The following is a 13,344-nucleotide window of genomic DNA, read 5'->3' on the forward strand; positions in this document are numbered from 1 at the left end:
TGAGACAAATTTATTTGATTTGCAGTTTTATGGCCTTTAATAGCACCCGGCGTGACGAGGGTGAGAACACTTCAGCACTTCATCTGGTTCTTTACACGTATCATCCTCGACAGTTAACTTTTTATGAATCACCACCATCAATAACTAAGCACTCAATCAGACCTGCTGGTGTGACACACAAATTTTCAGTGGTAATATCTTCACTTCTTCATCAGAGTAAATGTATGGAAACATCCTCTCAGTGAAGGTGTGTGTGAAGGTGTGTATGTGTGTGTCAGTGTCAGGATCAGAGAAGGACAGCTGTCCTTCGTTCCAGTCCAGATGAACTCTGATCCTCTGGAACTTCTTTTGTACTAGGAGAAGAGTGTCTGGACCTGGTGGTAAGCATGTAAAGTAGTGACCTTCATCAAACCCAACTCCCCATAATCCAGACTCTATGTATCTTTTCCTATGGGTAGATGTTGATATCACACCCACTTCCCAGTCCAAACTGTCTCTGACCTCGACATCCCAGCTGTGAGTCCCTGAGCCGAGGCTCTCAGAGCCGAGGACTATGCGAGTGCAGTCAAACCTCTCCGGGTTATCAGGGAGCTTCTGTTCCTCAGTTCCAGATCTCACACTGGTCAGATCTTCAGACACGATGAGTTCTGGGTTGGCTGTGTTTGGATCCAGAATCACAGGAGTGTAGGAGACCATCTCCTTCATCTTGCTCCAGATGTTGAAGGTCAGGTTGCCCAGGTGTTTGGCCACATCTATCAGCGCTCCTGAGTCCAGCTGTGGATCATCCAGCAGGGGGCGCTGCTGGACTCTTTTCACTGCAGCCTTGTAGTTCTGCAGGAATGAGACGTCTTCAGCTCTCAGTTCCTCCTCTGTGGTTTTGATTGTGTCTGACAGAGTTGCTATCTCTGATATTAGAGCCTCAGTTTGCTCCTTCATCACCTGAATCTTCTGCTCCTCTTCCTCCCTCAGAGCAGTGATCCTGGCCTCCTCTTCCTCTTGTAGAAACTGATGAAGCTTCTTAAACTGCTCTTTTATCTTCTTCTCTGTGCATTTAGTCTGGAATTTAATGTGCTCTGCTGTTTGATCAAAATGTCCTTTAATTTCTTTGAAGACCTTCAGTTTGTCCTGTAAGGGATTCAGGGTTTTCTGGAGCTTCTGTTTGTGATCCTGTGCAGCTTCATCGATGGGACTGAATCTGTGGTTGTTGTGTGTTTTTGAATCTCTGCAGACGACACACACTGGCTGTTCATGATCCAGACAGAAGAGTTTGAGTTTTTCACCGTGCAGACTGCAGACAGCCTCAGACTCTGCTGATGCTCTCTGGTCTCTCTCCTGTAGAAAGGCCTCACACAGGTTCTTTATCACCAGACTAACAGGTGGTTCAGCTTTTGAAGATCTTCTCTTACAAACTGGACACTCACATGTTGGTTTGTCTGTCCACCAACTATTCAGGCAGTCCTTACAGAAGCTGTGGCTGCATGACAGGACAACAGGATCCCTAAAGATGTCCTGACAGACCGGACAGCAGAGATTCTCCTCTAATCTGGAAGCCATGTCTTCTCTGAGTGAAGCTGAAAACAAAGCAGACAACACGTTAAAACAGGACGTCAGCTGTGTGTCCCCTCCCTGATGCAGAGAGTCGCCTCAGTTACTTTCACTTTGTGTGTTTATCCAGGCTGAAGCATTTCACTTCTTCATTGTTTAATTACTCAAATACTCCTACCTGTAACTGTCCTCTCTCAGTTGAAGTCACCACTTTGTAAAGAAGGTAACTCTTGTCTTTCGTTTTGTCTCCTCTCAGTCAGAAGTGAACATAAGATAAAACTATTTCCTGTTTGATTCAGAGCAACTTTCTTCTTCTTTCATGGTGTTTGGGATCAATCTGCATTCCATTGCTGCCACCTTCTGGATACTAACATGTTCACACTGAAAACAAGGTTTTTGGGTCAAGGTTCAAGGTTCCTTATTTGTCACATGCTCAGAGATTCCAGTACAAGATACAGTGTAACTCACTCTAGGTAGATATCAGTTTATAGCTGGTAAGAAAATAAAGAAAATATTGATCAGATACAGAGATAAAGATAGAAATACAATATTATATTATATTATATTACATTACATTACATAAGATTACATTATATTTATTATATTATATTATGTTATATTATATTATATTATATCATATTATATCATATTATAATATGTATGCATGTATACAGATTATACTATATACAAAACATATACACAGTTTAGTCCATTGACCTCATCCTTAATATACCCAAGATTCTTTATGAAATACAAATACTTTAAGATATACATATACTTTAAGAAACAGATACTTTAAGAGATACAGAGATACAGATACTTTAAGAGATACAGATACTTTAAGAAACACTAATTCTTTAAGATATACATATACTTTAAGAAACACAGATACTTTAAAATGTAATCAACACTGTAAAATGTAAATGTGAAACTGTGAACGCAGATCTGTGATGGTGGAGTCGCCACATATGACACAGGACCACGACTGTGATATTTCCCGACGGTGCCTGAACGCAGCACGGTCTTTACTGTACTGTGTCTTTAAATCAGATGAAAGCGTTCGTTGTGTAATGTGGGTGAAAGAGGAGAAAGAAGAGGAGGAGGAGGAGGAGGCGCGGGCTGAATGGACGACAGTTTCCTTTGACAGGTCGAAGAGGACTCACACAGGTACAGTGCTGCTCCTGTACAGATGATTTTAAACATGCTTTGATGTAAAATAAGCCGATATGTCTTCAGTTCAGTCGGTGTGTTTGTGTCCAACCTGCAGTTTCCTTGTGTCGTGTTTGAGATGTGATGTTTTCTCCAGCAGGCATCAGAACCAGGGCTCACGTGTGTCTGAGAAAACCTGTTGTTTATCCTTTCTTTATTAAATAATTCAGTCTTAAATATATTTACAATTCTTCTTCAATAACATGAAGCCAGCTGTGTTCCTGTTAAAGGAGAGTTACACCTTCCTGTCCTCCCCTTTAAGACTCCACACCTTCTTTTGTTCACCCACGACTCGTTCCTTTAAAACTTTATTTAACTAACATTTAATTACAAAACAGCCTCGACTCAAAGACTTCTTACTCTCTGGAGCCTCCTCACGGTCTTCATCAGTGGATGGAGTTTGACACCTGTTGTGTGTGTGTGTGTGTGTGTGTGTGTGTGTGTGTGTGTGTGTGTGTGTGTGTGTGTGTGTTGTCTCAAAGCATCAAAGTTCAGTATTGATCCGTAATTATGTCAAACGTCCGATATGTTTACATTATTATCATATTGTTGAATAGCAGTGATTGACTGTAACTAAGTACAATAACTCAAGTTCTGTACTAAAGTAGATTTTTGAGGTATTTTTTACTTTACTTCGAGTGATTTCCATTTTCTGCTACTTCACACCTCCACTCCTCTACATTTAATTGATTATTATGATCACTAGTTACTTTGCTTTTAAGTATCATATCTATAAGCTCATTTATTAAAAAAAAAAAAAAAAAAAAAGACAGGTTCAATGATCAAAAAGGGTGAATGTTGGATCCATATACAGGATATAAACATGTAGATATTTGTAATTTACTTGTACTAGTACTTTTATCCTCGAGTACATTTAAGAGCAAATACTTCCAGACTTTTACTCAAGTCACTCTCACTTTCACCAAAGTTATATTTAACATGATATAATAACTTTTGAATACTTTAATCACCACCGTTAGATTTACATGACATGTTTAAATAAAGGATTTGTATGTAGATTTCATACAAGACATCAATTTGCACCTGAACTGTGTAAGTTTTGCGTGAGACCCTCCCTCCTCTGTTCATTTATATAAAGAAATGTCCCCTGTGTTGAAAACCTGTAGACATGTAGACAAAACAGTCAAATCACATGAATAAAAGGTTTTTCTAGTTAATAAAAACGTATAAATGTAACTATTATGTAGCTGACTAGTATTTAGTAAACTGTAGCGCTGCATGCTGTGCACATGTTGTCAGATTTTGTGTTTGTGTTTTGTTGTCGACCACCTGAGAGCCCTGGAGCAGCAGAAATGACACATCATTAGGCACATGTTGAAAATGACCTCGATGGCTTCATTATAGCATCATCTGGGTTTTTTGTTTTTTCCTCAGACTTTATAAAACTCTGCCAGAGGCACAGAAGATGTTATACAACTGTCACACAGGATGACTTTGTGTAAACTTGTGAAATGCCCCTTTAATTACCATGACAGTAGTTTTGAGTTGTTTTTTTGATCCATATGTATTTTGCCAATGGGTAATGATCTGGACATTTAAATGATTAGTCTTGTACATTTGTGGTAAGTCAGCCAGCTCGGGCGGCCTTGGGCTAAAAAAAAAAATGAGCTCATTGAGGCTAGCAGTTTGCCTCTGTTTCCAGTCTTTGTGCTAAGCTAGGCTAAAGCGGAATCAAAGTAGCACATCTGTCCTCAGAGGTAGCGCTGATATTCACCTTCCCATGTGACTCAGCGAATTAACTACAGATAAGTTTCAGATAATGGTCAGAAGGAGCCGCACATCTTAATTCATCTGAACACAAGTCAGTGTTCAAAGAGGCTTCTGTGGGTAAATGATGATGTCTGTTTGTGTGTCGTGTTTTTTTGTTTTTGTCGTTTAACCAGGCTGCAGCGATGGAGCTGATCATGCTGTCAGGAGGGATTCTGGTCGTCCCCGTCCTCGCCTTCATCACCTCCGTCCTGTTCTGGCCCGGGCAGCTCCTGAAGGCCTACAACTGGTAAAAAACACACTCACACCCAAACTGGTCAGACTGGTAATTGATTAGTGTTGACTGGTGTGTTAGAGCAACAGCTTTAAAATGATGTTGATGGTACAGTGTTTTGTGAGAGGGCGAGTGGCGTCTATCACTTGTTTCTGCACTGTGTAAGAGATGCATGTTTACTTCAACGTCCAAGTTTTCAACACATCACACTGTTATGATGTAATGAGTTAGTTCCTACATGACACCAGACAAACCGTTACAGACCTGGGATCTGTGTTTATGACAGTGGGGTTCAGCATCTTGTCTAACTCTGACGCAGAGCAACAACGCTTAATGATTACTGCTTAGATTTTCTTTAAATGAACTGAGAATGAACCTTTGAACACTTTAACAGCCCTCAGGATAAATTAAAGACAATATCTGTTGACCTGGACAGCAAGGTGACCTCCTTGTTAATCTGTCAGGGCTTCAAGTTGTGTTATCTTGAATATTATCTTGCTGTTTTAAACATATTTTAAAGCAACAGTATGTAGAAATTGGCATTTTGTGTGATACGGCGCCCCCCCCCAGAGCAAAACCACTGCTGTGAAACAAATCCCAGGTTCTGTAAGAGTTTGTCTGATCATTACATGATCACAGTGTGATGTGATGGAAACGTGACGCTGTGACTCGACCCCTTCACTGAAGTTACAAAGTGCAAGAATAAGTGACAGAGACACTGTTCACCCTGTTATAAGACGCTGTGCCCTCAACATGACGCTGACGCTGTGATTTCTTTTCTTAATTCTTAGAATGATGATAGTTTTGTGACAGAATGTGAGATCACAGCTGCTGTAATGTTGCTGTCTCAAGAATAAACTTGTATTGTGGAGAGGCAGGACCGTGACCTTACCTACTGGACTTCGTCCAAGCTGTAAAAAAAAAGAGCTTATTTGTTGGCAGATTATCATCTCACACACACACACACACACACACACACACAGAGCTGAGTCACTGTCATATAATAACCTCTTTGTGAGCAGCGTTGTCAAGTTATAAAATACTACAAATCACTGAAACATTGCATGAAATTAGATTAGATGACATGGTTACGCCATCAATGAGGTAAAATGATAACAGGATTTTTCAAGTAGAACTGCAGATGAAACAGAACATTCAACACTTTGTTCTAAAGTGACGTTCAAAGTCTCAACTAATACTGACCAGATGTCCTGATCATGCAGCTGCTCTGAATACAGAGAAACCTTCGAAATTATAAAAAAAATCTGTAGTGAAAATCGTGCAAATCTCTGTAGCACAACAATAAATCGGGTTTTATTGGCTGTGTGGAATGATAAACACTAAGATCCTGGAATTATACACATTATGCTTCCGATGATAATAAATGATAATCTAATTGATGCTGCTGGTATCCGCTGCAGGTACTGGCGTCGCAGGCTCGGCCTCGTGGTTCGCTACTCAAACTATGGAAGTTACCGCTTCTGTTATTCCAGCCGTGGGACGCCAGGGGGCGCTACGCCGACGCTGCTGATGCTGCACGGCTTCTCCGCTACCAAGGACATGTGGCTGCCTATTGTCAAGGTAACACACACACACACACACACACACACACACACACACACAGATACAGACACACAACTCTTAGGAATGTGAGATTGTGCAGAAGAAAGAAGGTGAGCTGGTCGGATGGAAGGAGGAAGTTATACACTGTACTAAGTGTGGACCACCTCTCTTTAAGTTGGGTGCGTTTGTTTTCTCCTCCAGTTTCTCCCCAGAAACCAGCACGTGGTCTGCGTGGACATGCCGGGACACGAGGGGACGAGTCGCACCGGGGCAGAGGACTACTGCATTCAGGGCCAGGTCCGCCGAATCCACCAGGTCTGTACGAGTGAGGGCATTGAGACGACGTCCTGGCTTTTTGTTCAACATTTGAAGTAGAATTTGAAGGATAAAACCTGGGTAGATCTATGTCGAGGTTAGGATAAGAGTTGTAGTGAATCCATCACACTATAATGTGATGCAGATTAAGGGGCCCTGTTGTAGTTAGAGACAGCATCAGCATCCCTGATGGACCAAACCTGCATGTCACAAATCTTTTGCCTTGTCTCAGTTCAGTCTTCAGTGAGATTTACAATCTTGATTGTGTTGTCTGTCTTTGGTGTCTCTGCTCAGTCGACCCTGCATGCAGGAATTTCTGCAAGCTAAGGTTTGGTTCTGGTTCAGTATCTGAGGTCAAGGTTCCCATTTGTTCAGCTGTGCCCTGCAGAGCGACTGATCCCTGCGAGCCGTCCGCCCGTTAGTTTAACTGTTGCTACGTCAGAAGTTACTCAAAGTAAAAGTTCTGGGAAGCACAAATTCTCCCTCTATTTGATGATGAGATGTTTAGATGGAGACTAATGTGTCGTTTGGAGCTGGAGGCAGAATATGGTTAGCTTAGCTTAGCATGAAGACTGGAGGCAGGGCTCTGATAGCTTGATAATAGGTTACAGGTTGTTTCTTGGGGGCAGATTGAGCAGCATTGTCAAGTTTTGTAATCAAAGTGAGGTTGCCATGTTGGGTACCAACATGTCTGTGCAGAGACCACAACCAAAACCTGATATTCACTGACTGTAACTGTTGTTATCTCGAGAGAGAATCAGTTTGATAACACATTTCTCTGTTTGTGTCTCTCTGTTCAGTTTGTGCAGAGTATCGGTCTGGACAAAAGATCCTTCCACGTGGTCGGGACATCGATGGGTGGGAACGTCGCGGGTGTGTACGCTGCCAGTTACCCCGATTACCTGTGCGGCGCCACCTTGATTTGCCCGGCAGGTAAACACAGCAGACACCTGGTATAATTTCCTAGAGACTGTTGCACGAAGCAGAACTACAGATGTGCCTCCGTCCTCCTCTCTGTCCTCCAGGTCTTGTTTATCCCACGGACTCCGAGTTCATCAGTCGTCTGAGGGAGTTGGAGAAGAACGACAAGCAGGGGGAGCAGATCCCTCTGATCCCGTCCACCGTTAAGGAGCTGGAGGACATGTTGAAACTCTGCTGCTTCACCCCCATCAACCTCCCCCGGCCGGTACAAATCCAGATTAAGTCACTTTACAGGCTTCACACAACTTCATATACTGTACATTATAAAGATACAAGTGCAGCTATGTGTGCATATACAAGTATTTTACAGCGAGTACTGTTGCTGCAGTATTTTGGGAATACCGACTGACACTCGTGCGTGTGTGTGTGTGTGTGTTGCCAGGCTATACGGGGTCTCCTTGACAACAGGATTCCCAACAATGGTTTCTACAAAGAAGGTCAGTCTGCTCATACTGATCACCAACACTGCCTTAATGTTCTGTCTTTGTTTTAATTGATTAGCCAGAAGTTCTCTGATGACAGGTTGGTACTTTATTTGGCTTCCTGAGGCCTCCCCTGTTTTTTGATCATCAACACTTCCTCATAGTGAACCGTTGTGTTAATAAATACAGAATAATAAACATTTGCGCGGCACTAATATAGTCAATACACCCACAGAATCATGTTGTACTCACCACTGTATCTTTTTAACAGCTAGACTGTTTGTATCTGGAAATAATTCCACTTTTTCTATTGTGCCATTCTGTCAAGATGTTGAAGATGAAACTAAACACTTCCTGCACAGGTTTTTCACATTAAAAGCCCTTCAGCAGCTCAGAGACACTTGTGTGTGTGTGTGGTATTGGTGATCCAAGTAAAGAATAATGAAGTGTTGGGTCACACTGATAGCATCTGTTGTGTCTGTTGTTCAGTGTTCATGGAGATCGTCGGGGAGAAGTCTCGCCACTCGCTGCAGGAGAGCCTGCATCTAATCACAGCACCTGTGCAGGTCATCTGGGGGAAGGAGGACCAGGTACGAAAGAAGCACAGTGATGCAGCAAAGGTTGTTGAATAACAATAGATACGTCAAGAAAAGAGGCGTAGTCACAAAGTGAACAAATATTGGCAGAAACCGATTTACTGAGCGCAGCCACATTGTTTTGGCATCATGACTTATCAGATAACACTCAACATGTGACCAACAAGTTAAAGAGACTTCACCTGAGACAACACAGGTGCAGCAATGGACGAAGGATTAGATGGTGTAATATAATGAAAGTATCAAAACTAACATTTAGAAATATTATTATATACTCCATCACTGTCCTGCATTTAAAAAAATGACATTAGTTAAGTATATTAGTTTTGTAAAGCAGATCTATTCAAATATCAAAAGTTACAGTACTCTGTAACTCCTCTCAGTCCTCTCTCTATGTTATATTATGATATTAGTGGATCAGTATTATTGATGCATTTACATGTGAGGAGGACTCACATGTTGAAGTTGGTTAGGGTGGATGTAATTCTATAAATTTTAATTTAATGAAGATATAAATAGCTGTACGATCATAATAAGGACATGAATATAACAAATCCACAATAATCTCAGCTGATCACTGCAGGTGCAACCAAAATCCACAAACGTATCAAGCTGCTGATAAACCTGTATTGTGTCTCAGGTGGTGGACGTTTCGGGGGCGACGGTGCTGCAGTCGACGCTGCCAAACTGCCAGGTGGAGGTGCTGGAGAACTGCGGTCACTCTGTGGCGCTGGAGCGGCCCAGGAAAGCTGCAAATCTCATCATGGACTTCCTGTCTGCGCAGGAAGCCAGCGGTGAAAACGCAAAGAAGCATTCCTAAAGAAAACGTTTTTAACCACGTGTTTACTGTTTTGTACTTAATACGTCTATGATGCTGACCCCTGACCTCACAATGGATGATGAAGGCGAGGAGAACGAAGGTTATGATGAGGATGTAAACACTGAAGGTGATGATACGAAAGTGTCGGCATCTGTGAGAATCCAATGAACGCACAAAAATAGCACAGACTGTCAGATATTGCTGAAGTTTTTACCTGTTTGGTTGCAGGTGGCTGTGGTCTCCTTTTTATGTTGATGGTGAATGAAATCATTCTGTGTTGGGATTTTGCACATGTTGCCTCCATAAGAAACTTTATTTCAGTGTTTTGTTTCATGTCAAGTCTCCTGCTCTGAACCAATTGCATATTTAACCTCATAAAACCACATTTCAGAAAATCCAGAAAATGTTCTGTACTGTAAGTGAGAAAGATGACAGGTTTATTTCACTGTTTGTTAAACGAGATGATTCTATAATTTCAGAGAGTCTTTGGATTATAAAAATAAATCTCCTGAAGAAAATAATTTTAGTGAAAATTTATTGGAAACTTATGTTGTGGTTTGTTTTTATGTTGTAATACGTCAACCGGCCGCTGGGTGGCGACACATCTTTACAGCTCGTCAATATCAAAGAGTAGATATTTTAATGAAGATGTCTCACTCCATAGCATGAACAGTCAACCTTTTTAGGTTTAACATTTCTTGCTTTCTTACACAGAAATATAGTGCGAATTCCTAAGTTTTCATTTGCATTATTTTTTTAAAGGATGAAAAAAAGGATCAAACCTGATCATGTCCTCAAAATGAAAAATAATTGTTAAATGGCCTGCCGCATTTTAATTGTGACTTCTGTTTAATGAATGTAGGAAAACATCTGTTTATTTCTGCGATACTAATGTTTTCATCAATACAAATATTACAAATCAAAACTTCATGGCATAAATACACAAACTGGATCTACCTTCGCCTGTCATACTTGGATGTCCGAAGTTCTGACAGTGTGATACATCTCACTATTTTACACCTCTTCGATATTTGGCACGGTTGTGATGACTGCGCATGCGCACAACTTGGACAGGTTGTTTTCTCGTCAGAAGTTGAACTGTTCATAACAGGCTGTCGTCTCTGCACGTGGAGTTTGAAGGTGAGTTAAATGTTTGACTCTTACTTTATAAGATGTTTAACATTAACAGACGGTAGTTTATTCACTGTTTGCTGTGTTGAACCGTCAGTGTTGCAGCCATTAGTTAGCATAGCAGAAGTTAGCCACCTAACTTAGCTCATGTTTGACCTCCTGTTAGCTGGTGTTACCTTCAGGTTGTGCAGCCGTGTAGCTAAACTCCAGAGAGTCTGACATTTACAGGTGGACATGTGAAGGCTGTCAGATATGTGGAGCCTGTACATGAGAATTAAATTAATATTTAAGAAGTTCAGCCGCTTCAGCCAGGTGGTTAGCTGCTATCTTGTTAGCTGTGTTTGTTATGTGTGTGTTTACCAACAATGTTTGGCTGTTAAACTCTGACAGAGGTGCTTTTTTTAATTTTTTTTTATTTTGTATTAATGTATTATTGTCCTGAGACCTTTATATCAAAATTACTGTAGAGACATATACCGTTTTGTTATTGGAAGAAGGAGAATAGCAAGATTGTATTTATTTAGTATTTAATCTTACCACAGTGAAATAAATAGAATTAATAATAATGATTAAATAACATTTTATATAAGTATATATGTTATTGCTGTGGTGCACTTCATGTATGCCCCCCTGGGAAACAGAAATCAGTTTAGGCTCATGTGGATAGTTAATTTACATCCTTTGTCTGGCTTGTGCAATTTTAATTCTGTTTTTTTAATTTTTAGTTTAAAGTAATAATTAAAATGTGTAAACCTGATCACAACAGACTCACTCATCAGGTTTGACCTACGTAACACACACACACGCAGAGATGCTTGTATGTGTACAAAATACAGACTAAACAGACTGGTTTGAAATCACGCTGAGTTTTCCTGATGTCTGTTTAACCTTAATTGTTTTTTTTTTCTATTCTGAAACCAGCTGATCGACCTGCTGCTCTTCACCTGTTGGAGTCACTGATGCTTTAATAGAATGAGCCCCGCAGACAAGAAGGACAAACCTGCAGATTACCAACGGGTCGTGTTGAAGAACGCCTCGCCGTATCACTACATGAAGGTGTGCCTGTAAGTACATGTAAATATAAAAGGTTATATAAATGTCCATAAATTAGTAAATATTAATATCTATAGATTCATACCACATAATATTTCTGTGTGTGTGTGTTTAGTGTGCTGGAGGATGAATCTACCAGACTGAGCGCAGTTGATTTGAAGCAGTTTATCATCTCAGGTCTGAAGAGTCTGTATGGAGAGGTGAGATCATCAACACGGTCCGCTGAACACAGTGTGATCTGCTCCGATTATTCTCAGTAATTGTTGCCCTACAGTTTTTTTAAAAGACACTTTGTTCAATACATTTGTACACACTTGTTCTTCAGGTGGGAGCAGCGTTGACCTTTGACCTGTTGAAGTACGATGAAGACACCCTCACTGCTTTTCTGCGTGTTAACAGCAGGTGAGGTGAACACCAGCAGAATGAGAAGACATTTTAATGTATCCCTTTTTTTTTTTCTTTAAAACGTTTGTTGTTGTTTTCAGGGGTTTGGTGAAGCTGTGGAGCTCCTTGACTCTGCTGGGCTCGTACCAGAACCAGGCCTGTGCCTTCAGAGTGCTGCAGGTCAGAATTCACTTCATCGCAGTGTCCAGAAATGATGACTGACTGACTAAAAGCACTTTTCTACAATGGGATAGTGACTTCATGACTTTAAAATGGAGTTAACTCTACAGAAACTCGTATGGGTCGGATACAGTCTGGGGCATTAATGTGTATGTGGTGAATTGTATAATATTTCCTGTATTGTGTTTATGTTTCTGTGTTGAATCTGTACAAGCTGTGAAAACAAATCTCCCTCTCAGACATTAAAGACTGTCTTATCTTTCTCTTATGGCAACCTCAGGTGTCTCCGTTCCTGCTTGCACTGACAGGAAACAGTCGGGAGCTGCAGCTGGACTGAAGGAGTAGGAGGAGGATCACAGTTTTCTTCAGGATGAGTTTCATGTGGAGAAGTATCGTTAGTAGCTCTAGTCTCTGCCTCTCGTCTGTCAGAGCAGCTCCGTCCTCCTGTCGGCTGCTCCACATCGGACAGCGAGCCTCCCTCACCAAAGCATTCTCCACCCGTGATGTTCAGCTGTTCGCCGAGCTGACGGGGGACAACAACCCCCTCCACCTTGACCCGGTCTACGCAAAGACCACCTCCTTCGAGACACCCATCGTCCACGGCGTCCTCATCAACGGCCTGATTTCAGCCGTGCTCGGCACAAAGATGCCCGGCCGTGGCTGCGTCTTCCTGTACCAAGAGATCCGCTTCCCGGCGCCGCTCTACATCGACGAGGAGGTGGTGGCTGAAGCGGAAGTCCGCAAGATCAAGATGTCGTTCGCCTTCATCGCCGTTACGTGCTCCGTCAAGGACAAGGTGGTGATGGAGGGGGAGGTGATGGTGATGATGCCCGAGGATCAGCAGCAGAAGGAGTGAGAGGAGGAGGAGACGCCGTGTTGCTCTGCGTGTGCCAGCTTAATTTCGATGAGAAAGATTTTTCTGCGCGATGAAATTTGCTCCATGATGCTGTTATTTTAGTTTTTTATTGATCGTGTACTTGAATCCTGGCAACAAGAAGTTTACCACAGAGACATGTCAGTTATTAAGGATTTATTTTTTTTGTGTGTTTCTGCCCAACATTTTGTTTATTGTGTGAAATCTGTGTGGAATAAAAACGCTCAACAACCATTCTGTTTTCAAACACTTTACCTCTGAATTCATCA

The 13,344-nt window shown here is 41.6% G+C and overlaps 4 protein-coding genes across 6 annotated transcripts; 3 read left to right on the top strand and 1 right to left on the bottom strand.

Moving 5' to 3' along the window:
- Positions 1-18: 18 nt before the first annotated feature.
- On the bottom strand, positions 19-1,869 carry LOC115583967 (tripartite motif-containing protein 35-like). 2 transcript variants are annotated; one of them, XM_030421250.1, is made up of 3 exons: positions 1,724-1,869; positions 443-1,571; positions 19-368 (listed from the first exon to the last, which is right to left on the bottom strand). In XM_030421250.1, the coding sequence occupies exons 2-3, from the start codon at positions 1,552-1,554 to the stop codon at positions 287-289; spliced, it is 1,194 nt and encodes a 397-aa protein (XP_030277110.1). In that variant the 5' UTR covers positions 1,555-1,571; positions 1,724-1,869; the 3' UTR covers positions 19-286. The 2 variants fall into 2 exon arrangements, with proteins under 2 accessions (XP_030277110.1, XP_030277109.1); XM_030421249.1 differs by having other exon boundaries at positions 19-1,571; positions 1,724-1,867.
- A 731-nt stretch (positions 1,870-2,600) lies between these two features.
- LOC115583971 (abhydrolase domain containing 6, acylglycerol lipase) lies at positions 2,601-10,188 on the top strand. The gene is made up of 9 exons (XM_030421259.1): positions 2,601-2,712; positions 4,659-4,771; positions 6,178-6,337; positions 6,521-6,634; positions 7,435-7,567; positions 7,660-7,820; positions 7,998-8,052; positions 8,527-8,627; positions 9,274-10,188. Exons 2-9 carry the CDS (start codon positions 4,668-4,670, stop codon positions 9,451-9,453), a joined length of 1,008 nt encoding a protein of 335 aa, XP_030277119.1. The 5' UTR covers positions 2,601-2,712; positions 4,659-4,667; the 3' UTR covers positions 9,454-10,188.
- Positions 10,189-10,456: 268 nt separating this feature from the next.
- Positions 10,457-12,928, top strand: rpp14 (ribonuclease P/MRP 14 subunit). Of its 2 annotated transcripts, none has more exons than XM_030421263.1 (6): positions 10,457-10,593; positions 11,495-11,648; positions 11,753-11,837; positions 11,963-12,039; positions 12,123-12,201; positions 12,482-12,928. In XM_030421263.1, the coding sequence occupies exons 2-6, from the start codon at positions 11,557-11,559 to the stop codon at positions 12,536-12,538; spliced, it is 390 nt and encodes a 129-aa protein (XP_030277123.1). In that variant the 5' UTR covers positions 10,457-10,593; positions 11,495-11,556; the 3' UTR covers positions 12,539-12,928. The 2 variants fall into 2 exon arrangements, with proteins under 2 accessions (XP_030277123.1, XP_030277124.1); XM_030421264.1 differs by having other exon boundaries at positions 10,492-10,593; positions 11,506-11,648.
- LOC115583973 (hydroxyacyl-thioester dehydratase type 2, mitochondrial-like) lies at positions 12,515-13,309 on the top strand. The gene has a single exon (XM_030421261.1). It carries the CDS (start codon positions 12,572-12,574, stop codon positions 13,055-13,057), a length of 486 nt encoding a protein of 161 aa, XP_030277121.1. The 5' UTR covers positions 12,515-12,571; the 3' UTR covers positions 13,058-13,309.
- The last annotated feature ends 35 nt before the right edge of the window (positions 13,310-13,344 follow it).

The sequence above is a fragment of the Sparus aurata genome, chromosome 6, assembly GCF_900880675.1.
Source record: "Sparus aurata chromosome 6, fSpaAur1.1, whole genome shotgun sequence".
Classification (NCBI taxonomy): domain Eukaryota; kingdom Metazoa; phylum Chordata; class Actinopteri; order Spariformes; family Sparidae; genus Sparus; species Sparus aurata.